The sequence below is a fragment of the Nothobranchius furzeri genome, chromosome 6 (genome assembly GCF_043380555.1).
Source record: "Nothobranchius furzeri strain GRZ-AD chromosome 6, NfurGRZ-RIMD1, whole genome shotgun sequence".
NCBI lineage: Eukaryota > Metazoa > Chordata > Actinopteri > Cyprinodontiformes > Nothobranchiidae > Nothobranchius > Nothobranchius furzeri.
Genome location: NC_091746.1, coordinates 50,155,564 through 50,181,996, shown reverse-complemented (window position 1 = coordinate 50,181,996; position 26,433 = coordinate 50,155,564). Strand labels below are relative to the sequence as shown.

At 41.9% G+C, this 26,433-nt stretch overlaps 1 protein-coding gene across 3 annotated transcripts; it reads left to right on the top strand.

Moving 5' to 3' along the window:
* Positions 1 to 30: 30 nt before the first annotated feature.
* On the top strand, positions 31 to 20,877 carry mrrf (mitochondrial ribosome recycling factor). Of its 3 annotated transcripts, XR_011520862.1 has the most exons (8): positions 31 to 141; positions 4,934 to 5,113; positions 5,256 to 5,408; positions 10,715 to 10,833; positions 16,377 to 16,468; positions 16,571 to 16,613; positions 17,563 to 17,746; positions 19,964 to 20,092. XR_011520862.1 is itself a non-coding variant. In XM_070552289.1 (7 exons), the coding sequence occupies exons 2-7, from the start codon at positions 4,936 to 4,938 to the stop codon at positions 20,286 to 20,288; spliced, it is 780 nt and encodes a 259-aa protein (XP_070408390.1). In that variant the 5' UTR covers positions 32 to 141; positions 4,934 to 4,935; the 3' UTR covers positions 20,289 to 20,877. The 3 variants fall into 3 exon arrangements, 2 of the variants coding, with proteins under 2 accessions (XP_070408391.1, XP_070408390.1); XM_070552289.1 differs by lacking the exons at positions 16,571 to 16,613; positions 17,563 to 17,746 and adding an exon at positions 20,211 to 20,877 and having other exon boundaries at positions 32 to 141; positions 19,964 to 20,123; XM_070552290.1 differs by lacking the exons at positions 17,563 to 17,746; positions 19,964 to 20,092 and having other exon boundaries at positions 16,571 to 16,727.
* Positions 20,878 to 26,433: the final 5,556 nt, after the last annotated feature.

Genomic DNA, 26,433 nt, shown 5'->3' with positions numbered 1-26,433 from the left:
CTCCACCCACTCGGTGCAACCCGTACAAAGAAACAAACCCACTCTCCGAGAGCTCTGTCGCTTGTTGATGAAGCTTACCATCGACTGGAATATTTCCTCCTTTAGCTAGCATGTGTCGCCTGTGAGAACCTTGAGCTTGAAGTAAGTAATCGTTTTTAGTTTAATCCACAGTTTTATTGTGCCTTTGATGATTTCGTGACCTTAAATTATCAGTAATGTTTTTTTTAGACAAGTAAAAATGGTTGTTATTGACTTGCAGTTAGTTGCATTCACGGAAAAAATGCCTCCGACCTTCAGTCAACAACTAAACTGTGCTATCAGATAGTAGCCTAAAATTCATGGTTTGTTTATGCCTCGACCATTTTTCACGCGATCAATTTAATTAGATATAGGACCTGGTTGTCCTGAACGTCTATTTGGGGGAGAAATATTTAAAAGAGCATGACAGTTATTGGTTTAGTTAATAAAACAATTTCCCCCGATAATATTTTAGTGCTTGGAATTTAAAATGTTATTGTTCCTTTGGGTTTTATTTTATTAATTTTTTAGTTAATTAAAACATTTAATAAACTTATTTACCGACAAACAACAATTAGCTTAGTTCAGGCTTTCTGGTTTTTTGTTCAAAAACTGTTACTATAATTATGTTTTGGCCTTGTAACTGATGAAAAGAACATCATAATGTGTTGTAATATTGGAGAGTTGGAATCATCTATTTTTTCATCCTCCTCTGAAACATTATGGTCTTCTGAGTTTCATAATTTCTGTGAGCAGTTTGTTTGAGGACGCAGAGCCATGCACGAACACTTATCAGATACCCTTCAGTGTTCTTTTCTAAAGCAAACAGAAGGAGCATGCGGGCTGACCAGCTGGCTCCTACTGCTGGAAGAAGCAGAGGTGTGTCTGCAGCTGCTGTGAAATCTACAGGATGTGAGGCTACAGTATCCTACCGACCACCTGTGTTTCACTTTGTGTGCTTGACTTCCTCTCTAAAGAGATCTGTCACCTTCCCACATCTCTGCCCATCAGCTCTACCACAGAGTGGCAATTCATATCAGCCTGTCAGGAAACCTCCCAGCCGTGGCTGCTTGTTATGGGTTTTCACTGGCAGAAACAGAAGAGTAGCCTAAATATTTCCGTTTAGTTGTAGCTAAATTTGTGGACAGAGTCCTGAATTACCAGAAAGGATGAGGGGTATAGGTTAGGTACATTTGTAGAGCATATCTGTGACAGTTTTTGCAATATTTTAAATATCATTGCACTGAAATATCAAGATACTTTTTGTTATGATACTGAATCCATATTTTAAAGCAGTGTGTCAATTTTTATTGAGAATTTACATAAAAACATTTACTGTATTTCTTTTGTGTGGTGCTATTCAAACTCTGCCTGTAGGTGGCAGCAATTTTTACCGCCTTCATTCCGACGGAACAATGAGATCTCGCAATAACACCGGGCGTGTGTCTTGGAAGCGTCTAGCCTGAGTTTTGCAGTTAAATTCTGCCCTAAAAATTGCAAATATCTGTTTTTTTTTTTTTGTACCGCAAATTATCTAGTGGTCTGTCCTGCATCTTGATATATGGAGTTTAGCAAGATTCTTGCTAATACACACCCCTAACAATTTATTATTTTCTTTAGAAATATGTTTGTTTTGAGTAAAGATTTGACTTCTGAAATCAAAACTTTCAATATTTTTAAAACAAACAATTATTTTTCCTCAAAATAAATGCAAACCTATCAGTGAAATCTTTAGACTTCTCAAAAATATTTCCAATTTGTGTGTCTCAAAAAAGAATAAGTGCTGAAGCTCACTTGAACACTGTGAATTTTCTTACAGGTGTTGAACACTCGTTCAGGGTTTCCCTCAGCTCTTTTTAAGCGTGCTTAGGCCCCCACCAGGCCAAGCGTCTACCCCCCACCCGCAGTCACAGACGACGCTCGGTGGCGGAATGATCTGAATGCACCTCCCCACCCACCCCTGCATTCACAGTCCGCCAGGCCTAGCAAGTTTTCTGGGGGAAACCCATGAAACGCAGCTCGTTTAATCAATACATTTTCATTTGGGGGTGTGGGCAAGCTCAGATGTGCTTATTTCAGGAACTAGCAGAATGCCACATTAGAGGACGGCTTAACATGACAGGATTTGGAGCCTTACTTATTGATATTCGGACATCTCGCCTCTGATTGGATAACAGCAACACAACTCTACCACACTAACTCGGTTTGCTCTGCGACATAGATGTTTTAGCTCCACAAAAAACTCTAACCTGGAGGAGTTCTGCTATGTGGTGGCGTTGCTAATGCTAAAAGTTAGCTTCTGCTAGCTGAGATGTTCTCTGCTGTTTCCTGGACGCTAAACCCACAACAGCCTTCCCTGTGTTGAGTCAAGATGGTGAGTCCATGAATGTTAAGTGACAGTGTGACGTAGATCTGTCAGGCTTTTCAAATCTTGTAAAAATGTTGTTAAAGAGGTTTCACCATCTATTTTCTATCAAAGCTAATGCAGGACATAGGTGTTGGAGACTTTTTTCATGTTCAGCCTGCACGAAAAACGCAGAGTGACTGATTATGATCAGAAATTATCATTAAAAATGTGTTTTTCAGTGTAGATTTTCTGCTTTTTTTGGCTTCAAGTTGGAACTCCCCAAAATATCCCTGCTATATTTAGTTAATTCTTCTCTATGGGATGATTTTAATGCAGCAGAATGGCACACGTACATATAAAAGTCATAAATACTCCTCAGACTGTAAGGAATGCCAGTGAGGGAACATTTCACCACAAGCTGTCCACAGCCTCTGACTGTGACAGAATTGAGTTTCTTTCTGTGTGGGCTGAAATTTAGCAGAGGTGCTTTTATGTTTGCGTGTTCCTGCTCAGGGTCAGTGGTACAGCTGACACACACAAGACAGTTTTCACGCTGGGGTTTGATTCTTCCATAGAAAGGCAGAGCCGTGTTGTTATGTTTTTGTGAATGGGAGCGTCCTGCTCAGGAATGCCCAAACAACCACGTGTGGACGCTTTTGTGATCGTCACGGGACGAGAGGGAGAAGTGATGTGTTATTTTCACAGTCGGATAAGAGTCTCATATTTACCTAATTAAACACTTGTTGTACTTATTGTTTCATGTCAAACAGAGTTTATGTATTTTATTTAGGATATTTATTTTTCTTCCATTTTTAAATCTGAACTAATTTGCTTTTTGCTTATTTGTTTTTTCAGTGACAGAAACAATGATGTAGGAAGTAGTGATATGCTGATTAAAGAACTGCTTAAATTAATCTTTGAAAACAAATAAACAGTTATTGGGACTGTTGCAATGAGAAGATTTGGATCGATAAGCCATTTTTCTAAAGAATGTTATTTGTTTGTTTTTTCTTGTAAATTTTTAATGCAAATCCTAACAGTTTTTACCATCGGAGGTTGAATATGGAACACGGACACCAAAGCGACATCTAGTGTGTGGAGGTTGTAGTTTCAACAACAGAACAAGGTTTGCAGACGGCAGGATAACAGGTTCGCTGCTGATATGTGACATTTTTTATGAGGGTCCATCTGTTGTAGGCTTCACCTAAACTCACTCTGGTTTTTGATCTTTTATGGCTCCTGCTCTTCTGAGAAGCATAACGACATCTTCTGGGCTCCGAAGCAGCTGCTTGACTCACCGAGTCCGCCATTTTCCACAGTGCCAACCTCGCTGGTGTCAAGCAGACTGTTTGGTGCCTGCTCTGTCATTGCACCCCAGGGCAGCTGTGGCTACATTGTAGCTCTTCACCGTCAGTGTGTGTGTGTGTGTGTGAAATAGGGCTGGGCGACATGGCCTAAAATTAATATCACGATATAATGGTAACGATAAATGGACGGTAACTACAGGTGTGCTCAGACAAAAGTTCTCCACTAGATGGGGCTGTCACAATTATTACGTTGAGTCACATTTTTACATGACTCAGGTGATACAAGGCTATGAATGTTGCCAATCTACACACATTTTTTCATTATGAAATTTATTGACATGGGAAAAATTATCTCGATAAGACTCAGAAATTTCGATAATGATAAATTTTCGATTTATTGCCCAGCCCTAGTGTGAATGGATGAATGATGCACTGTGGTGTAAAGCGCTTTGGAGTCCTCTGACTCTAAAAGGTGCTATACAAGTGTGGGTCATTTATCATGGTGCCCTCTGTTGGCTGGTAGATGTAAACATAAACCCAGTGTTGTGCCTTTTAAAGTAAATCTGTGAGTCATTTTTTATTAAAATATAGCTTTTAAAGGAAATGCTGTACCTTCATTCTGCACACTTCTAAGCAAGAGGTATTATTTATTAAATAGTTCCATATTCACCCTTTATAGTTGTAAAACCTTAATTTCTTTTAACTTAAATGACCTATTCAATGTTGGTCCCCCCTACAACTCATTCGTTTTTATTATTAAATTGTAGTGAAACTCAACCCTTTGTGCTGTTAAATCTTGTAAAAATGTTGTTAAAGAGGTCGTGCTCGTGTGAAGTTCATTCATCTGTACAGTTAGTCAGCAACAGATCACACGTAAGCTCAGAGAGATGTAGAAAATGTTTTTACAGAATACAAAAGAAAGAAACTTGTTTTGGGGATAATTTTTATCCATAATATTTGTTTGAGTGATATTTTTAATGCTACTCAGCTGCCAAAGTCGATAGTCTTATTCAATGTAATTAAACCTTTAAAGTCTGATTCATCAAAGAAAAATCAGAAAGGAAAGCGGAGCTGACGGGAGTTGTTTTAGAAGATGTCGGCCTACCTCCTGCTGGCTGACCTGAGCTATTACCTCATTTCATTAAGCATTAAAACCACAGTTCATTGTTGATTTTTTAAAATAATTATGACTCATTTGCATTAAGTCTTGATCCTTCTAACATGTCCTTTACTTTAAATGTACCCTTCTGCTTGTTCACAGATATGGCTTTCAATCACTTGAGCCTGCTGAGACGGCTTCTGTGTCAGACCCTGGTGAGACCGGTCCAGTCTCCCCTCGCCGCCACCTCCAGGGTCGGCGTTAGACCTCCTCTTTGTCCCGGCACCTCTCACCTTCTTGCTCCTGCAAGCGTCAGGCTCTACGCCACCAAGAAAGCAAAAGGTCTGTCCAGAAAGTTCAGTCACTGAAGCTCAAACGTTGCTCAACTCTGATATTTTCACTGGCTCAAATGTGAGTTTGTTGATGGGATATTTGTCTTCATATGAACCTGATTTTCTCAGTTTCTTCTTGTTGATCTTCCAAGTGAAGGCAAAGGGCCAGTCAGCGAAGGTGAATATTAACTCGGCTCTGGTGGAAGACATCATCAGTCTGGATGAGGTGAAGGAGGAAATGACATCTGTTCTCGCTGGGCTCAAAGATGAGTTCACACGCAACCTCAGCATCCGAACCTCGCCAGGTAGTCACATCACGTCTCTTGGGCTTCTGCTAAAATGTCTCTTTGTGTCTTCTATCACTCTCACTTTGTTTCTTAAAAGTCCAAACTGTTGTAGCCAGCCTTGAGATTAAGCATGCATTTAGTCTGAAATGCAAAGTAATACTGAAAATAAGACGCATGTAAAGCTAATGAGGTGGTTTTATTGCAACGTTTTAATACTTAAAAATCTCTTTCTAGACCTTATGAGACATTTTAGCTCTGTGATTTTATAGACCTCACAAAGCGTCCGAGGGATTAATCTGAAGAGATCCACGTGTAGTGGTGCTCTGACCCTGCTCTGGCCTTGGTTTCCCCGACTACATCCAGGCCGTGACCTTTAGGCTCTGGGTTGTAACAAACGGGAGCAGAGCTCAGGGAGTCAGAGGTGGAGTGTTTAATGGAGGCTCCCAAAGGAGGATGCTGCCGCCAGGGTTGGACCTAAAGCTGAAAGTGTCTTCTCCTTGTTCTGCTTCTTCTACTTTCTGAAGCTCTTTTCTCACAAAATCTTAACGACAGAATGTCAGATATCTTATTTTCTTCATTAATCGACCGTTTTGAGTAGATCTCTCTGTTCGACTCCTCTTTATTGATTTATATTTATTTACCCAGTAATTTTCACCTTTATTTTGAAAATGTTGAGTTATTTACTAACTTTTGAATTTAATTTGTTATCAAACCTCAGGAAAATGTTGGTTTTCAGGCAGTTAAAGGGGATAACTCTTGGTTGTTTTTATTTTTTAATGCATTTGTGCAAATAATTTGTGAGTCGTCAGCATTTTACCTGCAGGAGATTGCTGTCTGCTTCTTTAATCTGGAAGCACAAGAAGGATTCTAGAATTTCTGAATTTTTTTTGGCATAAAACGGCCTCAATTTGACAAAAATCTTCATGTTTATTTGAAATGTTTTATTTTGGGTTGTTTACACAGCTCTGGGGGTTTTACAAAAAGGTATTTTCACAGACTCTTCTCCTTCTAGGCGTAAACAGTCTTATGCAAAAGGAACAGGATTTTTAGCTTTATTTATTAGTCTAATTATATTAAATCCTCCCTCTTTCTTAAAAATAAAAGTACACCAACAGCTGTCTGATCCAGATAAGGGTCTAACTACTCCCAACAACTCTCTGCTTCACTTCCTCTCTCTTAATCTTTCATCCGCCCCTCTTTTCTGTCCTCCCTCCTGTCCATCTGTCCGTCCTTCACTGCTGTCCTCCGTCCAGCTGCACAGTGATCTGGTGAGGCAGCAGGATTTGAAGCTGACAGCAGAGATGAGATGGTGGAATCAAATGACGTCAGCTGTCTGAATGTGTGTTTGTTTCACAAGCCCCTCATCTGGCTCTCATTAAGCCTACGAGTGTGTGGGGGGATTTGACTGTATCTATGCTGTGTGTTGCCATGAATCCATACTTGTTTGCATGTGTTTGTGTGCGTCAAACTTACAGCAGGAAGTCACTTCGATGCAAAGACGGGTGTGAGGGGGGGGATCAGTGACATTTCTACCATATTGTGCTAATCAGATGTGGGTAATGCAGACTGGAAACCAGCTCCGTTTCTACGTAAACAAGGAGTTCATATGTCAGTACTTTGGAAATCTATCTTAAATCCTGATTTTGGAGCTGGGGACAGCAGCTTAGCTTGAAGGAAGGAAACGGAGAATCGTTAAGTGTGGATCTCCTCTCAGATTAAAGTGTGGCCACCTCTAAAGGTCATTTGTTAACTTGTTACCAGACAAACGGAGTAATCCTGATACTGCTGATCTTCTGGGATTATCACCCACAACCATCTCTAGAGTTATAGAAACTGGTCTGGTTGATGCCAGAGGTGAGGGAAGAATGGACACAGACCGGTTCTAGTTGATGGAAAGGCAACGGTAGCTTAAATAACTGCTGAAACAACCAGAACAGCATCTCTGAAGCTTGAAGCAGATGGACTCCAGCAGCAGGAGACCGCACCTGGTATCACTGCTGTCAGCTAAGAACAGGAACCTGTAGATACAATTCACACAGGATCACCAGAGCTGGACCAGAGGAGACTGGAAACAGTTCCTGGTCTGATAAGTCTCAGTTTCAGCTGCAGCATTCAGATGGTCGGCTCAGAAATTGGAGCTAACCTGAAAGCATGGACCCTTCCCGCCTTGTATCAGTGGTACTGGCTGCTGCTGATGGTGTAGGGGAGATGGTCTTGATTCACTTTGGAGTCCTTAGAACTGAGCCTGGTTTAAACCCCACAGCCTACCTGAGTATTGTTGCTGACCATGTCCGTCCCTTTATGACTACATGAATCCGTCTTCTGATAGCTGCTTCCAGCAGGAGAGTGCATCATGTCACAAAGCTTGGATCATCTCTAACTGGTTTCTAGAACATGAACATGAGTTCACTGGACTCCAAAAACCTCCAGTCACCTGATCTCAGTCCAGAATCATGGCTGGAAGTGTGTTATCCTGTCATGTCAATATGAACCAGAACCTCTGAGGAATGTTTCCAACACCTTGTTGAATCCGACATGAAGAATTAAAGCAGTTCTGAAGGCAAAAGGGGTCCAACCTGGTACTAACAAAGTGCCACACTAGCATCGGCTCCACCCGCCCCAGCCTGGCCGTGTTTGTTCCACACTGCCTTAGGAATGAGGACGTGATTGAGTACATGGGCAGTGTGTGGTCTGTGATGTTATGAGCGCATCTCCGAGCACGTGGGCGGGGCAAAAGAGCGCAGAGAAGTTTGTGGTGTCTCTATTATTAAACAAAAGCGGCCTGAGCAGTCTTGCTTTTGGAGACTCTGTTATTGAGCAGCGGTGAGGGACAGAGAAAAAACGGCTTCATTCAGATGCTCCTTAACTCCACAGCATCCAGAATGATAATGAATCGCGCATGCAGGACGCACCCACAGTCTAACCCCGGCTTTCCATAGGAGCCGTCAGCAGCACGTTACTGCAGCAGCACGTCATAGCTGCTGATAGGAACCGCTGTGGTCAACAGAACCTTTTCCACTGGAGCCGTCAGCAGCGCGAGTCGGCCGCGTCTCAGGAGCAGCATGTCGCGGCCTTTACGCGCCGGTTCTATTTTCTACGCGCGACGCCTCTGAAACGGGTCAAGTTCGACATTTTTGGGGAAGGAAAGACAGGAAATCGGATGCGGAAACGGAGAGAAGCTCCCGAGATTTTCAGAATAAAGAATGTACTGCCTTCCGGTTGCTTTACTTTTAAAAAAAAGTTACTAACTGTGCGCCCCGTGAGACGTTATCACCTAGCTAGCGGTCTCCTTTGTTTTTCAGGTCCGTATTGGCGATTATAAAACGGACAGAACATAAAACACAAACCATGTTGTAGTTTTCTCCTGCTTGTTGTTGTGTTTACTGATGAAGTCACTCGTGTGACTTTGTGCTCGGTCGGTGACAGCTGCTCCCCTGCTGCTTCACGTCTCGTGGGAAGGGCCAAGCAGCAGCTTACGCGAGCAAGACGTGCTGCTGCAGTAACGTGCTGCTGACGGCCCCTGTGGAAAGCCGGGGTCATTCTATCTGCCAGTTGGAGGCTCCCCCTATTGGTACGCATGCTTTTGAGCCTGCCAATCAGTCAGCACTGGGCGTGTCGGCCATGTTTGGCTCCAGGCAGACCTCGAGAAAATTCAAGGCTACCTAAATGAGAAAACTCAACCTGGTCGAGGTGGAGTGGAGCTGATGCTGGTGTACAAGGACTTAAGTACAAAACATAACTGCTGCAAGACTAAAGTGTTCCTTTAACCCATTTTTTATTCCTTCTTTTAATGTCTGAAAGTTCCCTCTTAAGCCTCATAAACTCTAAACAGTTTTATGACCTACCAGAGCTGAGAGGAACGTTAAAACTTTATAAAGATTCTAACAACGTTCATCAATTTGAATATATTTGCTCTCAGTTGATAATGGCAGCTTTATACCTGCATTCCTAGCATTAAAACCACCCTTGTTAATGTAACAAAAACAATAGATCACATAAGAAAATCTGGCTTTATAAAATATTTTCAACAAAAAATATAAAATTCGTGTTTCAATTATTGCTAGAGTCCAGGGGAAGTTTATAAGTGGCACTACGTAATGTATACAGCAGAAAAGGTTAAAAATCTGTTTTAAAAAGTTATATAATACTCTTATTGATTTAGAATTAAGTTCAGTCTACTTAGTGATGTCTGAGAATCTGCCTGCTCTCCTGAGTTAAATATTAAGAAGGTGCAGCAGCGATGTCCAGCCTGTGTTCCATCTGTAACATCCTGCATCTGATGAGTTTGGGGTTTTATTTGCCTTTGAAATCTGATGATAAATTGATCTTTTAGAGAAAAATGACACCCCTGGCTCACCTTCCCTTCACCTCACTTCTCCACACAGCACCAGCACACCACCCCCCCTCCCAGGGCTAAAAAGAAGGGAGGGAATGATGTAAGGCAGAGGTAGAGAAGAAGGAAACGACTGCATCTGAGGTTAGCCAGATGGAGGAGAGAGGAAAAGAAGGAGAGGGAGGGACAGAAGTGCAGACATACTTTAGTTTGTCTCATAGTGGACAAGGAGATGAAGGATGGACATTTTGAACAGACTCACCTGGTGTGAGTGAGTGTGTGTGACTGGAGACCTGTCCAGGGTGTCCCCCCTTTCTCAGCTGGTGGCTGCAGGTATACATCATCTCCCTGGAGTCCTGTACAGGTGCATCTCTTAAATTTAGACACTTAGTCACCAACAGACTGTCACAAAGACACAATTTGTCCTCTATGAAAACTAAACAGGCTGACACACACACACACACACACAGGATATCATTTTAACACCAACAAAACGATTTCCAAAGAGCTGAACGTTTGACATACAGTAAACCAACAACTGAGCAAACATGCATCTCTCAGGTTCTGTTTCAAATGTTTCTGTTTTCTTCAAGGCATGACTTTTAGATATTGATCTTCCACTGGAGATGCTTGTTTAGGCCTGACATGTCTCCTCCACTTGTCCACTTCCCTCATTTTAAGCACAAATAAACCATTGCGCTGCCATCGTCAAGTCGAGGGACAGAAAATTAGAAAAAGCAACCAAAGACTGAGTAAAAAGTCTTGAGAAAGTGATTATTTTAAAAGATTACAACAAAGTCTGGCTACCTGGAAGCAAAGGAGAAAGATATTCCAGTTTCAAATGACTTTATTATGGTAAACAACCTAAAACAGACAAATAAAGCTAATATAAAAAATAAATACAGTGAAGAATGTTGTCACATGTAAATGGTGGGTGAAGTTTCTGCTCATGTACATTAATAAACACTTCCACTGATCTGTGGGTGTTTAGGGGCTCTGGATCACATAGTGGTGGCAACTCAGGATGGGAAGTTCCCCCTGAACCAGCTGGGTCAGATCTCCATGAAGTCTCCTCAGCTCATTATGATCAACATGAGCAGCTCTCCTGAAGTAAGACGATCACACACACACACACACACACACACACACACACACACACACAGTGCAGCTCCTTCCTCCTACCTGTATCTGTTCACCTCATACAGACAAGCGCTGAATAAATAAACGTTGTGAAAATAAGCCAAAGCACAGACAGATAGATGGTCCGTGCAGAAGGAAAAGTGAGCCAGAGCAGAACTAGAACCCCACATCACTCTGTAAACGAAACCCGACCTGCGTCTCTCGCTGCCCCGTGCCTCAGATGCTAATTGATTGATCACTCAAGCAGCCCCTTTGTTCTGGGGTGAAAGATAGCAATGGTGTGTATGTGCATGCCGTAGTGTGGTTATGTCTGCATGTGAGTTGTCACCGATAGGAAATGACCTCATTTTACCCCGAGGTTAGGAAGAAACAGATTATTTTTCTCTTTCTTTAAAACTTATTATTTTCCCGGTTTTGCTTTGTAGATTTTGTTTAATCGTGCAGCGGCATGCAGACTTTTGGATGGCCGAGTTTGCATCGAACATGATTTTCTGCATATCGGGTATCCAGAGCTCTTATTTCTGTTGGCAGACGGTTTCAAAGTTCAAGTTCAATTGCTTTATTTTTTATATTGATGGCAGTACACTTTGTAGTAGAAACCCCTTCAGTGAAAGGTCCTATAAAAGGGTTTCTTTGCATTCAGACGTGTTGTATGCTTTTATTTATTTTTGATAAGATGACAATATAAAGAGAGGAGCTCGTCTGTAAACAAAACTAATCACTAAGTGTTTGCCTTAGCTGAACTCAGTTTAAAGGAAACGTAAACATGACTGATTCCAACTCTTTTTATCTTTAAATGACTGAAGTTGCAGAATTTTCCTTTTTCCGATTTTTAAAACACTCTAATAAAAACAACACAAAACAAATCTCTGTTGAGATTTAACTGATTTATTAAATACAGTCAGAGAAAAGGATTGTCACACATGCTTGATATTGTTTTTCTTACCGAAATCAGATATAGTCTAACTCTTGATTTCCAAAACTGATGTAAACCAATACCAATATATGTATTATCTGTTCCTCTTCTTTCTGCTCTGGACAAATTGTGTGATGGGTGGGTCCTTGTAGTATTATAAAATGCAAATTAAACTGAAGCAAACATCTTTGCTGTGAACTAAATTTACTGTGTATCTTCGTTTCTTTTGCGGTTCTTTTTCAAACGGTTGATTTTTCCTACTCGAGTTTTTTGAGTTCCGAGGAGGAAGCAAATGCACCATTTAGCTGATAGCAACGGAAGCTAAAGTATCACGCTAACATTATCTTAAACAGATTATTTACCCGCTAGAATAGATCAAGATGATGATGCCTCACTTAGATCAAGGACCCTGTCCTTCCTCGTCAAAGAAAACGGTTAAATGGAACAGACTTGCATCACGTGACCGTGGCTTCCACGGCGGTCACGTAACGTCACGTGACACGGGAGACAACGTTATATTTTATACGTATTAGTTTCAATATAAATATATAATGAGTCTTTTACTTTTTAAATTGTGTATAGGTTTATTAAATAAAAAATATAGGCGAGTTACTACCCGCTAGCCACCGAAGCTGCAACTATTAAGCAACTAACAAACAATAGATAACTTCTTTGGATCTAAAAAAAAAACATTTTAAATTAGCTGACTTACTTTTAAACTTGAAAATTGTCCCCGAAGTAGCTGCCAGCTTCTGATCTGCTGTCCTTTTGAAAATACCGCAGTGCATTGTGGGTAATTTTTGGCCAAGGCTAGGCTACAAGACACCTCTCGTGTGTCCTTGCTCAGCTAGCTAAACGGCTAACAAACGGAAAACGCATGCCTCGGTAGAACATGAACATTGGAACCGACTGGAACACGTGTTGGTGGCTCCCGATGACGTATCTCCTAGGCAACCGGGGCGGGGCCAAGACATCAAGGCAATGTTCCTTGACATTGAGAAACACTGAGTGTGTTGGGGACCTTCGGGTCCTTTCTTTAGTCTAGTAGTGGCGCCAGTTGGCCACACAAGTGCCAGATTCTTTTTTTAGATATCAGCTTTTGAAAATAATTCGGCCGATGTCGGAAAAATTTGTATATATCGGCCGGCTGGTATATTGGTCGACCTCTAAAGTGGACCCAAACTTTCGAGGCTTTCTCTCTGCTTTCTTGGAAGTCAGAATTTCCGAGTACTGAGGGGAGATTTATACAGTGAGTTTTTTTCACATTTATATTACCCAAATTACTACTGTTTATAAGCTTGTTAAACTTTTTAGTTTGAAACGAAAAATCTGTTCAAATAACATCTTCAAGGAAACCGAGAAGCCCAGTTGACTTATCTTTCTGAACACAGTAGTACGATGCACTTCAACCCTAACCCTAACCTTCAACTAAAATTAAAAACTCGTAAAATTTTTATGACATTAAGACATTGATGACGATTCTGCTGGAACTGGAAACAAGCTATGCCGGAGGAAATGAGAGAGCGCTAACACCAGTTGTCATTTTCTTAGGTCCAAACATGTTTTGTTGTCCATGACTTCAAAAGGTGATTTTCTTTTGGGACTCAGGTAGTTTTTTCTAAAGTTGAAGTGGTAGCAGCTAAGGACACTTACCACCCCGAGTTTCTCCTCCTATGACATTATTGAGTGGAGAGCCTCTCACACCAGTGGTGTTCAGTTGCTAAATACATCAGTGTGTAATGAATGGTGGCCCCAGGTGAGTGGTGAAACTGACAACCGGATGGTCCAATCGTTGCTTTTGACCCAAAATGTGGTATTGGTGGAGGTTTTTAGACAAATGTGAGAGAGAGAACCACCTTATTATTATTACTTCTCCACAATATAATATATTTATAGCTATACTATGTTAGGGTTTTGTTAAGATACATGAAAAAAAGAATGAAGTTACTTTCATTTCCAAATTTGCCTTTGCAGCTTTAACTGTCCTCCAGGAGAAAACATTTCATACAAATTTAAAACCACAAACAGAACCAAGTATTTATGAAATCTGGAGGTTTTCAGGCTAAAATTTTCTCCGGTGAGTTTTTTCTTTCTCCTTACCAACAACCACAGACCACACAAGCTCTGACGGACACACTCCTGTTCTCACACTCTACGCTGTCAGGAGCTGCGACACCCAAACAGGGGTGAGTCGTCAGCACCGAGTCCTAATAGTCTTATAATGACGCCTATCAATTACCAGCCTCAGTGGGTCTCTATCTGTGTTTTCTGTTCATTCATTAGAGCAGCCGGGGAAGACACAAGCTAAGGACACTTACCACCCCGAGTACAGGACCGGGCACTTTAGTGTTTGTGTGCCGGTGCGTTTACTCCTTGTTTAGGCACCCAAACACACAGATGCTCACACACACACACACACACACACACACGCACAAACACATTCCTCTTCTCTGTGCTGTTTGCTTTGAAGCGGGCTGTGAGCGTTTGATGTGAAACTTCAGCGTAATTTCTTTTCCTCTCCAGCATAATAACCAGAACCTGCCCGGCTCTTTTCCAGAGAAATTCTTTTTTTTTTTTTTTTCAGTAACCGCTGCAGCGGTCATCTGAGAGAAAGAGGAGAGGAAACGGTGATGAATTTGATGCTGAGAACAATCAAACATAGCTATGGGATGGATCGATCACCCCACGCTCAAAGAGAGCAACCAGAGGCCCGCTTTCCGGATGGGTTTAAGAAACCTCATGAATTTATTTAATGCACAAAAATAAATTCCTTTAGTCTTGCTGCCATTACTTTTCCCTCGGTGGAAAAGTCCAGAAGGAGCTGTCAGGTTTGGAGAGTGGGATACGAGGGGTGGAAATAAAAGGGGGAAGTTGTGTGGCTTGAATTTCTTTGTGTAACATTCTTGCTCACTTTCAAATAGTCGACTGAGGAAATAATTATACAGTTGGACAAAAATGCCCTTATTAATATGTTGTGAGGTCACTGCTCAACGTTAACGCTCTTATTTTAAGGTTTTACCATGTTAAAGGAAAGTGAATGAGGCCGACTGGGGGCCAGAATATTCATCTAAAATGTTTTCTTTTACTTAGAAATTGTAAATAAATCATTTTTATCATTTTATATGTTTTAATTACTAGAGGTATAAATACATTTTTATAAGTTTCAGTACAGAAATAACAGAATTGGGTTAAATTTGAAACAAAATCATGATTAGAAAATACTTTACAGGTCATTTCCATCTGTGGATCATTTAGCATCTCTGGAGCACACGATGATTAATCAAAGAAACCTTCAAAATAAAATCGATTCTAGAGACCCGTGAGCTTCAAAAGCATGATCAGAGTCCCTCTGAGAGCCTCCAAGAGCCGCTGAAGTTTGTAACCAGAAAGGTTGAGCCGGTGGACTGCACCTGCATCGTCTCCCATCCAGAAAAGTAACACATCAGAGAAAAGGTGATGAGCAGAAAAAAACCACACGGACCTGTAGTCTGATTATAAACCTGCACAAGGAACTTTGGTGCAGCAGAATAAGTGGGGAATAAATATAAATGCATATGCCTCTGCAGAGGACCAATAGGATTTATGCATCACATGCTTTTAAAAACAGTTAAAACTGTTTAGAGCAAAATATGATAAACGATCAGATCATTTTTCAGGGCTAAACAGCTTTAAATCAAATTTTCGACAACACAGCTGTTGCAGTCAAAATAATTCTTTTCATAAATAACAATCATAATTTTTATTTGGAAGTTTTAGAGGATGCATGTTATTGAACCATGATCTGCTTTTAAATTAGAAAAAAAACATAAATGTCTAAAGAATTATGGAAACATTTGAAAAGCTGGTTAAACAATATTGCTTTTGCTTTGATATGGACTGATTTGCATCTGCTTTTTAATTCTTTCCAAAATAATTTACATTTATAATTAAAGTGGTCAGTTAGCATGAACAAGTGACACAGGTACCAGATGAACTGATAAACAAAATCAATGTTTGTCAAAAGTACATTGACAATTAAACCTAAAACATTAAATTAACTTGAGTTAATCTGTGAAAATTTTTATTAATAATAATAAGAAGAAACAATCTGTTCTATAGCGCCTCTCAAGATAAAAATCATGCTTCACAAAAACAAAATAATGAGACCTTCTGAGCCGTTTTAAAATAAAACAAAAGTCATGAAACACCTGGATGTGTTGACAGTGTTGAGAGGATTTCTAATGCATGAAAAGTTTGTACAGTCATATTTACATTTTAATTCTCTCTCTCTGAAAATTAATAATTGAACAAACAACCTGAAGCGCATGTTCAAGTATCAAACACAAGAAACTCTTCTTTTGGGTTGTCGGGGGTCAACTTTCTGCCCTGCAACCTCTCACAGTCCCGTCCCACGAGGCCAAGCGCTGACAGTGGCCCAAGGCACTTCCACGCTGCGTGGGATTCCCCTGACACACACACACACACACACAGCTCTTTAATTATTGCCACCTGGAGCTAAGTCACTACCTGCAGTCACAGCTTTGCTTTTCCATTCACACCAGTGCTCAAACCGTATTTTTCTGTGTGTGCGTGTGTTTGTGTTCGCTCCTGCCCCCAGGCCACGGAGGCGGCCACCCGTGCCCTGAGATTGAGCAGCATGAACCTAAACCCAGAGGTGGATGGGACCATCATCAAGGTGCCTGTTCCCAAGTGAGTTCCTCCTCTCTGACACACAAACACCCCAAGGCAAGAGAAAACTTTCCCTCTTCTCCACCTTTTTCTTCACTTTTGTTTTTCTTCTGTTGTTCCCAGGTTTTTTTCCACACTCCTTCTCGTCAGTGTTTACCTCCTCCCGGTACAGAAACAGTCAGATGTTCTGGTACTTAGGGACAGATATTTTTGGTTTTTCAAAGTGTCCCCATGAAATCTATTAAATCTTCACCACACTTGTAGCTAAAGATCACGTAAATCTGACTCCTAGTTTTTGCTTTTGCGTCTGAGTTTCACTGTAACTGACAGGTTTATTAACTTTTCTTATGGCATCATAGCGACCTTCACCGTGTTGATGGGAACGCTGGGTCATACTCCAAGAAAATCGTTCTCTCCCGTTCTCTTTTTTCCTTCGGCCAAATCAAACAATCTCACCCAAAACAATCCGTCACTCACTCACCAAGTCGCTCTGTGTAAGCATATGCGCGTGCATGTGTGTGTAGAGTGTGTTTCTTTCACATATACACAATTCCACATATCTGCCACTCTCTGTTTATCTGCATGTATGATTTTAGTGTGCACACAGCAGCAGGTGTTATTCTGGCAGAAGAGGGACACAAGAATCAGACCGCTTTCCCCCTGCAATCAGTCTCGGCACACTCCGAGCCTCCATTTGCATTTCCAAAGAGAGGGTGCTCCTTGATTGGCCCGGGAATCAGTAATTAGGTCGTATTGTTTGCAGTAAACAGACGCGGCACTTGGATTGTTTGCAAATTGTTCCCGCAGCAAAAACAAGGCGAAAAAGCCAATTATCGGCAAAAAAAAAAACGGGGGTGAGTGAGATGGGAAATGAGAGCTTTTCTGAGAAACAAATGCAAAGTGGATGCAAACTTGTTGGGATGACAGATTTGTAAAACTTTGGTTTGGAAAGAGATTTGTTGTTGAAGTCGGAACTAATTCTAACAAACAAGGACATTGGTTTTATTTCTGTGTCATGGTTTACTTTTGATTTTATTCACTCACTCACACCTAAATCTGCTTCAGTTTAACCTGTTTTAGAGATCACTTTCCTAAGAGTTCATGTTGTCATCCAGTGGTGTCCAGTCGTGCTCCTTGAGTCACTATCCTGCATGTTGAGTTGTTTCTCTGCTCCAACACACCTGGTTTGAATCAACGGGATCCACAGCCTTCTGCAGAACCTGAAGACAATCTGAACACCTCATTCAACCACTGCAACAGCTGTGTTGGAGAAGGCAAACATCTAAAACACGCAGGACGGTGAGTTTTGGTGTCCAGATCTGCACATCAACCTCTGATATTATCTAGAGTGAGAAGAAAAGGGGACTTTATGGTCTTTTAGCTTCACAGAAACCACCAAGTCTTTTTAGGAGAGCAGCCACGACCCCAGTCAGATTTTCAAGAGCTGAAGGCCAGATTTAAGGGTCCCAGTATTGGACGGGGATCAATGTTTTGTTCTTCCTCTGCTTCTGTTGGTGGGCTTCTCTTTTTCTCCTACACTCTAAAGACAGAAATGATTGATCCAAAATTACTTTGAGAACTGGACTGTGTGTGTTTACCTGTTGCTCCTTTGAAATTTCATCTTTAGCGAATGTTCTTTTTGAAGAATAAAGCCTGAATGGAGAATCTACCAAAAACTTCCTATCAGCATTGATTTCTGATATTTTGGTATTCAAATCTCAGAGTTGTGCATCTGAGGGGACAAAGCTGTCCCAAAATGGAGATCTTGGATCATAAAACTGAAGGGGCATCTAAACCAACCGTGAGCTAAGACAAATGTGTACAACATAACTAAACAAAAGAATAAATAAAGTCTGAATTAGATGACTGGAGCCTTATATTTGTAACATTATAAATTACTTATCCTTATTGCCATTGTTTAACACACCTTGTCCCCCTGGAGCCACCCCTCGTGGTCGTCAGTCATAAGGGGCCTGAATCTTCTCATACATTAGTTTATAACCTAAGCTTGGCCCCACCCACTTGGTGACATGGTTAATTTCCGTTTGATCGGTACAAGGAATTGTGGAAGGACGTGGCTGTATGACACGTCTTATTCCATATGAAAACTTGTGAATATCATTTGGCTGTTCCGGCTAATCAGAAGTGAAAGAACAAACCGTGCTGACCTCATTAAAGTAACAGTGAGCAGTTTGCTGCTCCTCTGCCCTAATGGTTGAAAGTGGAATTACAACTGTTGTAAATAGCCCTGCTGTAGCTAGTGCTAAGACTAACATTAACCAACTAATACTAAAGTAAATTACAACTAAATTTTTTTACTTACACGTCCAGTAGCAACAAAGCCAGGTCACCATGAGTCCGTGATTTTGTAGCCTCCTTTAGCTCGCTCAGATTAGTGTTGACCATGTCGATATTCGCTCTGGTTTTAGTTCTTTGCTTGTCCTCCAAAGACATTACACTCTTACTTCCCAGCTCTGCCATGATGCCAACAGAAAAAGCAAACTTCTTTTTCTTCTTCTTGTGCTTTTTATTGACAATCAGCAAACTGAAAATGCTAACTGCTAGCATAACAGCTAACAGCTGTAAAGCAGATAAAGAGCTCTCCTATAGGCCACCTACCCACTCCACAAAATAGTTAAGTGCTGTATCTGGTCAGAAGAAGAAGATGAAGAAAAAAAATATTATTTCTATAGCGCCTCTCAAGATAAAAATCACGAGGTGCTTCACAAAAACAAAAACTGTAAAAATTTAAAAAAGCATTTAGAAAATGTTTAAAAATATATTTAAAATTAGCAAAAATAGGCAATTGTGATTAAAAAAATGTTAAGAAAGAGAGAGTGGATCCTGAGGAAGGTGGAATAGGTGGGGAGAGCAGAATAAAGAGAGAGTGGTGAAGAAGGTCATACAAAAGCCAGCTTGAACAAGTGAGTCTTCAGCTGCTTTTTAAAGCCACTGAGTCCACTGATCTCAGGCTCAGGGGGAGAGAGTCCCAGAGTCTGGGGGCCACAGCAGCAACTGATCTGTCACCTTTGGTCTTTAGCCTGGTGCTGCACAACCAGTAGACTTTGATCACTGGACCTCAGGGACCTGCTGGGGGTGTAGGGACTAAGAAGATCACCAATGTAAGATGGTGCTTCTCCATGTAAGGCCCTATAGACCAGAACCAGGATCTTGAAATGAACCCTGAAGTTGACTGGCAGCCAGTGAAGCTGGAGGAGAAGCGGGGTGATGTGGGTGTGTTTGGAAGCTGCAGAGGGGCGTCGCATATGAAACTGGTCAAGTTTCTTACTCAACCTTCACTGAGATCAATGTTAAAGCTCTAGCTTCAAGTTTAAAAATCTATCTCGTGTTACTTTAAAGTGGACATATTGTTCCACGTGGTCTGATTGAAAGCTGAGCAGCAGTCTGAGAACACACAAATTATCTAACAGCATAATACCTTACATGAAGTATCGTCCTTTTTCTCCTAGTTGTTTTTTGTTTTAAGTTAAAATGTCCACCTTTTTCTTTTTGCAGAGTGACACGAGAACACCGAGAGAACCTTGCCAAGCTAGCTAAACAGTTTGGCAACAAGGCCAAAGAATCCCTTAGGAGAGTTCGCTCTAATGCCATCAGCCAGGTGAAAAAGGCTAAAGAGGGACACTCAGAGGACACAATACGACTCGTAGAGAAACAGGTGCGAGTCCTGGTAGTCGTTTAGCTTTTCATTGAAAAAAAATTGTGTTTTTAGTAAAAGTGATCTCTTCCTTTTTTTTTTTTTTAGATTCAGCAAATGTCAGAAGAGATGGCAGCAGACGTCGACAAACAGCTTGCAGCAAAGACCAAGGAGTTGTTAGGCTGACTGGAAAGAATAAAACAAACAAAATGATATTTCAGTGTTTATTATAGTATACACAACCAACAGGGGAGTGTTATTCTTTATCAGTTACGTTGTTTCTGACCGTGTTGTTTGTTCTTAGTGCCGCTGCGTACATGCACAAACAAAAATTGGAAACAACAACAAGCTTCCCTGTCACCTCCTCCTTCCCTCTTCCCATCTTCAAACAAAGAGTGAAAAGGGAAGGAATGGGGTTATAATGGGATTTGTGGGCCTCCTCCTAATCAAACTGGTTGCCACAGGGTTTGTCTGTTTATACAAAGCAAGCGCACCCGTCCGAATGTAAACTGGCTGCGGGTTTTTCCTTGGTGGCAAAAAGAGAGTGTGTGCTAGAGACTTAAATAGTCATCTGAACAGATGCCATTAGCATGATGCCAAACATTTGTTTCACATTGATTCCAGGTCTATTATAAATGCACTAGAAGCGGGGCGGAAATAAGGGGCTTTAATTTCTGTCCGTGTCTAGGATTGATAACACAGCTACTCTATTTTAAACACAGTAAAGTCAGGAAAGTATTATTGATGGACTCCATTAAAGGATCACTGCTTTGAAGCCTGTGCGTCATTTTGTTCTCTTTTGTTTTCTTTTCATTTTCTTCACTTTTGGTTTTGAAGTTGCCCCCTGCTCCATTAGTTGGAGTGATAATAGACTTTTCCTGTGCAGAGACCTACGAGGCCCATGCTGCTGGCACCACAATCATCCATTAGGAAACGAGGCTTTTAATGTTGCACTTGGCCTCTTTTGTCTTTAAATAGCTTTGGTTAAAAGAAGAAAAAAAGTCTGTTGAATGTTGCTGTGTGAGTAGTTGTTGAAACCGAGTCAATAACAAGAAACGTGGGACCGAGGAAGCAGCGACACGCACTCGGCTCTTCTGTCAGCCGCCTGCTGTTTACACCAGCGAGAGGCCTTCCGTGCCATTATGTGGTTGGTGTCATCGTCTTTATCGGGATTTGTTTTGCTCAATCCGCTACTGGTCACAGGCATCCCACAAGTCAGACAGACTTTATTTAAAGTTTGCCCACACACTTGATCTTACAGCCACACAGTCATTTGATGACTGCAACAATTGCAAGTTTGCAACTGCTAATTAAAAGTTTTTGTTGCGAGCCTTCTGACTTCCTGAAACCGAATCTAGCTTTGTTGCAGATGTCACGGTGGTCTTCTCGGGCACGCTTGGTGCTGGTAGCCGCACGGTGCTTCGTGTTGCAGAATGGAGCTTTAATACATTTTCACCAGTGTCCTGTCTCTGTCTGTTGCTGCGCTTTATAATGGTCTAAACAGACCCGAGTCGTTGGATAAACAAGAGTTTAGCAGAGGAGTGGATGGGCCGGGAACAGAGGAGGGCGGGGTGGAAATGGCAGGTTTTTGTGGCGATTCTTGGCCCACATGTCAGCAATTTGAGGGTATTGTGTACCTTGGCCAAAAACAGAGGCTCCATGATCGATGGAGGGGCCAAAATCTCCCAAGTCCCTGGTGCAGAACACAGGCGAGTACAAGGAAATTGCTTTCAGCTGATAGCTTCATTTCAGTTGACATTTATCATGTGAATTAGCCTTGTTCCTTTCAGATGTTTACTACTAGCAGCAGCGCCTTATGACATACGCATCAGAGAGAGTGTTAGGGCCGAGTTTGTCTGCAAGAGGGGAAAAGCAGCAGAGGGTGTGGAAGTTCTGCTGTGTCCTTTGGCCATAGCTCAAAAAATATACAAGACTAAATTAGTTCTGTAAACGTTTGATTTGATAGACCGGGGACTTTATTCACCGTTGGTGCCCTGAGAGGAAGATTACCAATGTTTCACACTTGAAATTTGCAGCTTTAACCCCAAACATCCTCCTTATGAAAAATGTGGGGTAAAAAGCAAATATTGTGTATTCTTAGACATTCATTTGATCACAGTTGATTCTTGCTTTTATCGTTATGACTAAAAGGGATGGAAATTGAAGAAACGCAGGCTCATTTGAAGCATATATTTGTAATTTAGTTTGCAATAGCTGCTTTTGATGTAGACTTGTGCTTTAGGGTACCACTTACCACATTTAGATGGATTTATGTCACAAAGAGATTGATGAAAATGGTGTCATCTTTCGTTGGGATCTTGCAGCAATGTCCAGTTCTGTTTTTATTTATTCTGTGGTCTATGAATATCACAGCAAATTACACCTGAAAAAGCATATGAGATTAAAGAGTGTATTTCACTGGCTGCAACGATACACAGGTGAATCAGCTAGTGTTGGCTAGTTAGCATGCTAACATTAGCTTCTCTCAGTAACAATTATGCTGCGTTCCATTTATCTCAGAAATCTGGTGTAGAAATTACATTAGACCCAATTTAAACATGTTCCTAATGAGCATAAGAAAACCAGGCTGGCCATGGTTAGCAATACCTCTAACTGCTTTTCAAACACTAGCAACTAGGCTTGCAATTATATATAGTGTGTGTGCGTGCGCGTGCGTGCGTGCGAGATAGTGATGTGAATCTCCACCACTGTGGACAATTTGATTCATATCTTGATACGCTACCAGCGATACAATACGTGAAACCCTCTGCTGATTCGATACGATACATTCCTGCTCACGATTCCTTGATTTGAAAATGATATTTGATTTGATACAATGCATGATGCGATTTGAAACGATTAAAACATTAAAAAGAATTTACAAGCCCACACCCGATTTTAAACATCATCACAATGTTTTTTCCCTCTCTGTGAAGGATGTATTTGATCCTCTGTTGTTTTCGATTAATCAATAAATTCAGTATGAAAACAAATGCACTTCATCAATCATTTTCTGATTCTGTTGGTTTAAGATTCTGTTAGGGATTTTATCAATATATTTTATCAATAAACCCATTTCCTGCAGCTAGAGAGAGACAGGAGACAATAAGGAAGCAGACAAGTGAACCAAATTGCAATCTGTGGCAGAGCAACGAGGCAACTGCACCGAATTCTGCCTCGCAAGTTTATTTTATAAGGAAAGAACAGAGGTGTGTGTGTGAATGGGAGAGAGAACATGAGGGGGAGAGAGTGCGTGTGTAAGTGGGGAGTTACAAGGTAACAAGAATGTGTGTGTGTATGTGGGAAGTTACAAGGTAACAAGTGTGTGTGTGTGTGTGTGTGTGTGTGTGTGTGTGTGTGTGTGTGTGTGTGTGTGTGTGTGTGTGTGTGTGTGTGTGTGTGAGAGAGAGAGAGAGAATGCTTCAGGCATAAGGTCATACATTTGTTAATAGGATTAAAGTAATGAAATATAAAATTTCCATAACATAATCCCTCCTGTTTATCTGAATAGGATAACCAAACAAAAAGAAAACAACTAACAAAGAACAGTTAAGTAAAATAATAAAGAATAAATTAAACAATAAAACACGATGAGGCAAACACGACTGACAATAACATCAAACAGCAGTTTACAGAGATACAAGTGAGATAATGGAAATCATGATGCAACAGTTCTACAGTGTATGGCAGTTCCTGTGAATAGATTGGGAATGGTTAGCAAAACCACATAATATACAAAAGACATCAGTAGAGTTTATTGAAACATCATATGAATTTAATTTAAAGCTTCAAGTCGCAGATGACTTTTTCTGTGATTGAGGAAAAATGAACAGTTAATATTAATTTATGCAGCTCTAACTATGGCAGAAGCTGAGGCAAATCAAGCATTCTTCATCAAGGGTTTGTCCGTGGACTGAGAGTCCCGGTTGGAGGATAGTTTGGAAGGTCAGAGTCCTCTTCCGTTGATCAGGATGGTTTCAGTGTTAAGTTGATGAGTACCTTGAAATCCAGGTCCGGAGTGCAAGAATGGAGTTCGGGATATGAGAGCGCACAGTTCAACCTCTCAATAGGAAGGCGTCAGGGTCCTTCCGTGGCATGTTGAGGTGGTTGTTCAATTGTCAGGGAGCTGATCTTGTCTCCGGAAAGTTCTTCTGATCCTTTGACCGTGAAACCAGGTTGGAGATTGGGTGCAGGTGATTGAAGCAGTTATACTATTCCAGCGTCTCTTCGTTGTTGTGTCCTGTCGTAGTTGCGTCCAGGGGGTCTTCAGCCGAGGTGGGTGCAAGTTACGTTGTCATGTAGGTATGCGGTCAGGGAGGAGCCCCAATCCATTGTCCCAGTTCCAGTTCTAGTACCCCCTTCAGATGCCGCTGTCCTAGTCGTTCCATTAGGTGCTGAGAGGCGGCTCAAGTGCAGGGCCATAAACGTGCACCAACATCAACAATGTGGTGAAACCAGCAAGCTTGAAGCAGATCTTCGTCTTCACCGGGGGTTGAGACATGAATACCTATTGCCTTTGAAACCCGGACTTCGTTGCGCTCTAATGGCGGTCAGTTGACGTTGATGAGCTTGCAGTGGGATAGATGAATCCAAGATGGCCTCCCAGCAATCTTCACAGCAGTAGGAGTGGTGAGGAGTACTTCAAATGGACCTTCTCCCTCTGGCTGCCCCAATTGTCTTGTTTCAGCACCTTCATCAGAACCCAATTTCCTGGTTTCACTACTTGTGGGCGAAAAAGCACAAGAAAATTCTGGGAGATCACTGTTGATTTTGACTCGTTTTCAGCAAAAGTTATTATTATTATTTTTTTTTTTCCGTGTCCTGTCTGGCTGTGAAGCAAACAGAATTGATGTCTGAATGCTGGTAACAAGCCTTACAGATTTACTCTCAGGTGGAGCATTAAAGCGTCTGCTTTTAATGTCACGCCTGATACTTAAAACTTTATTGTTATTGTTTTTGAATGCTTTGTAATTCCGACCAGACACGGAGACAGAGGTGAAAGAGAAAGGAAAAGAAAAGGTGGGGAGAGGGGGGGGGGGGGGGTCCACAAAAATAAACAATAATGAACAAGAGTCTGCTTCTAGACCTGCAGAGAAAGACAAAAAAAGCAAAAGAACAAAAAAAAGGGACACAACAACAATACAACAAGATCAAGCTATCACTGCGTCAACTTGATGAAGAAATATATAATCAACATTGTTTAACTGAACAATCACACGATAACAAATCACAGTGCATTAAGTGCCCACCATGGTCTTAAGACCTGTGTTTAAAGTGCCCAAGCCCATACTTTTGAAAGCACCATGTGAGTACCTGTGTGTGTACACATGCTTGCTTATGTAAGGTTTCTCTGTAGGAGCGTCCAACAGAGAGTGTGAGGGACCACAGATCCACCCCCCAAAGATGTGCAGGAGACGGGGGGAGCTCCAAGTCCCAGAGATCCAGGCGCTGCCCCAGAACACAGGAACCCCAAGGAGACTGCAACCAGAAACCAGGGATCTCTCCTCCTAACTACAACTCCCAGCACCCCTCTCGCCACCTACGTCATCACTCCCAGTCTATATACGGAAGTCTCGCCCTCTCGCCTCTACTCGGTCATTGTTTCAACGATCCGACTCATGAGATTACGGATTACCAAACTCCCTGACTATCATCGACTCAGTAAGACCCCGCAGAGTTCAAGTGTCTAAAAGCCGAGGTTATTCAGCTTCGAACTATGGTGGATCGACAGAGCTCCAAGATCGACTCCTTGACCGATCTGACTATCCAGCTATCCGTCGCCATTACCGCTCTCCAGCAACAGCCCGCCCTCTCGCGGGAGGAACCCCAGATCGGCCTCCTCGAGCGATGGGATGGCTCCAAAGGCTCCCTCGATGGCTTACTCGCCACATTGGACATGATGTTCGAGTGTCAGCCATCTCGTTACATCTCTGCTCAATCCCGGGTGGCCCTCCTGACCTCCCTGCTCACAGGCCGTGCCCAGGAGTGGGCAGCGGCCCTCTATAACAAGCGGTCTCCAGCCTGTAACGACTACGTAGCCTTTGTGGCGGAGCTTCGAAAGACATTTGCTCCTCCCACAAGTGAGCTCGGAGGCGAGACGCAACTGCTGAATCTCCGCCAGGGGAGGAATTGCGTGTGTCAATATGTCTCCAAGTTTCGCACAGTGGCCACCAAGCTCCAGTGGGGGGGTGAGGCCCTTAAGGTGGTGTTCACTGAGGGCCTGGCACCCTACATCCGTGACGAGCTACTGAGGACTTAGACGCCGTGGTGGAGCTCGTGCTGCAAATCGACCAACGTGTCCTCACGCGACCACGCTTGTCCTACTTTGCCA

Excerpts from the sequence above, each read along its gene's own strand:
- mrrf (XM_070552289.1), top strand. The coding sequence starts at position 4,936 with ATGGCTTTCAATCACTTGAGCCTGCTGAGACGGCTTCTGTGTCAGACC. Across the intron at positions 5,409-10,714 it reads CAGCATCCGAACCTCGCCAG|GGGCTCTGGATCACATAGTG; the intron begins GTAGTCACATCA and ends GTGGGTGTTTAG. Across the intron at positions 16,469-19,963 it reads ATCAAGGTGCCTGTTCCCAA|AGTGACACGAGAACACCGAG; the intron begins GTGAGTTCCTCC and ends TTCTTTTTGCAG.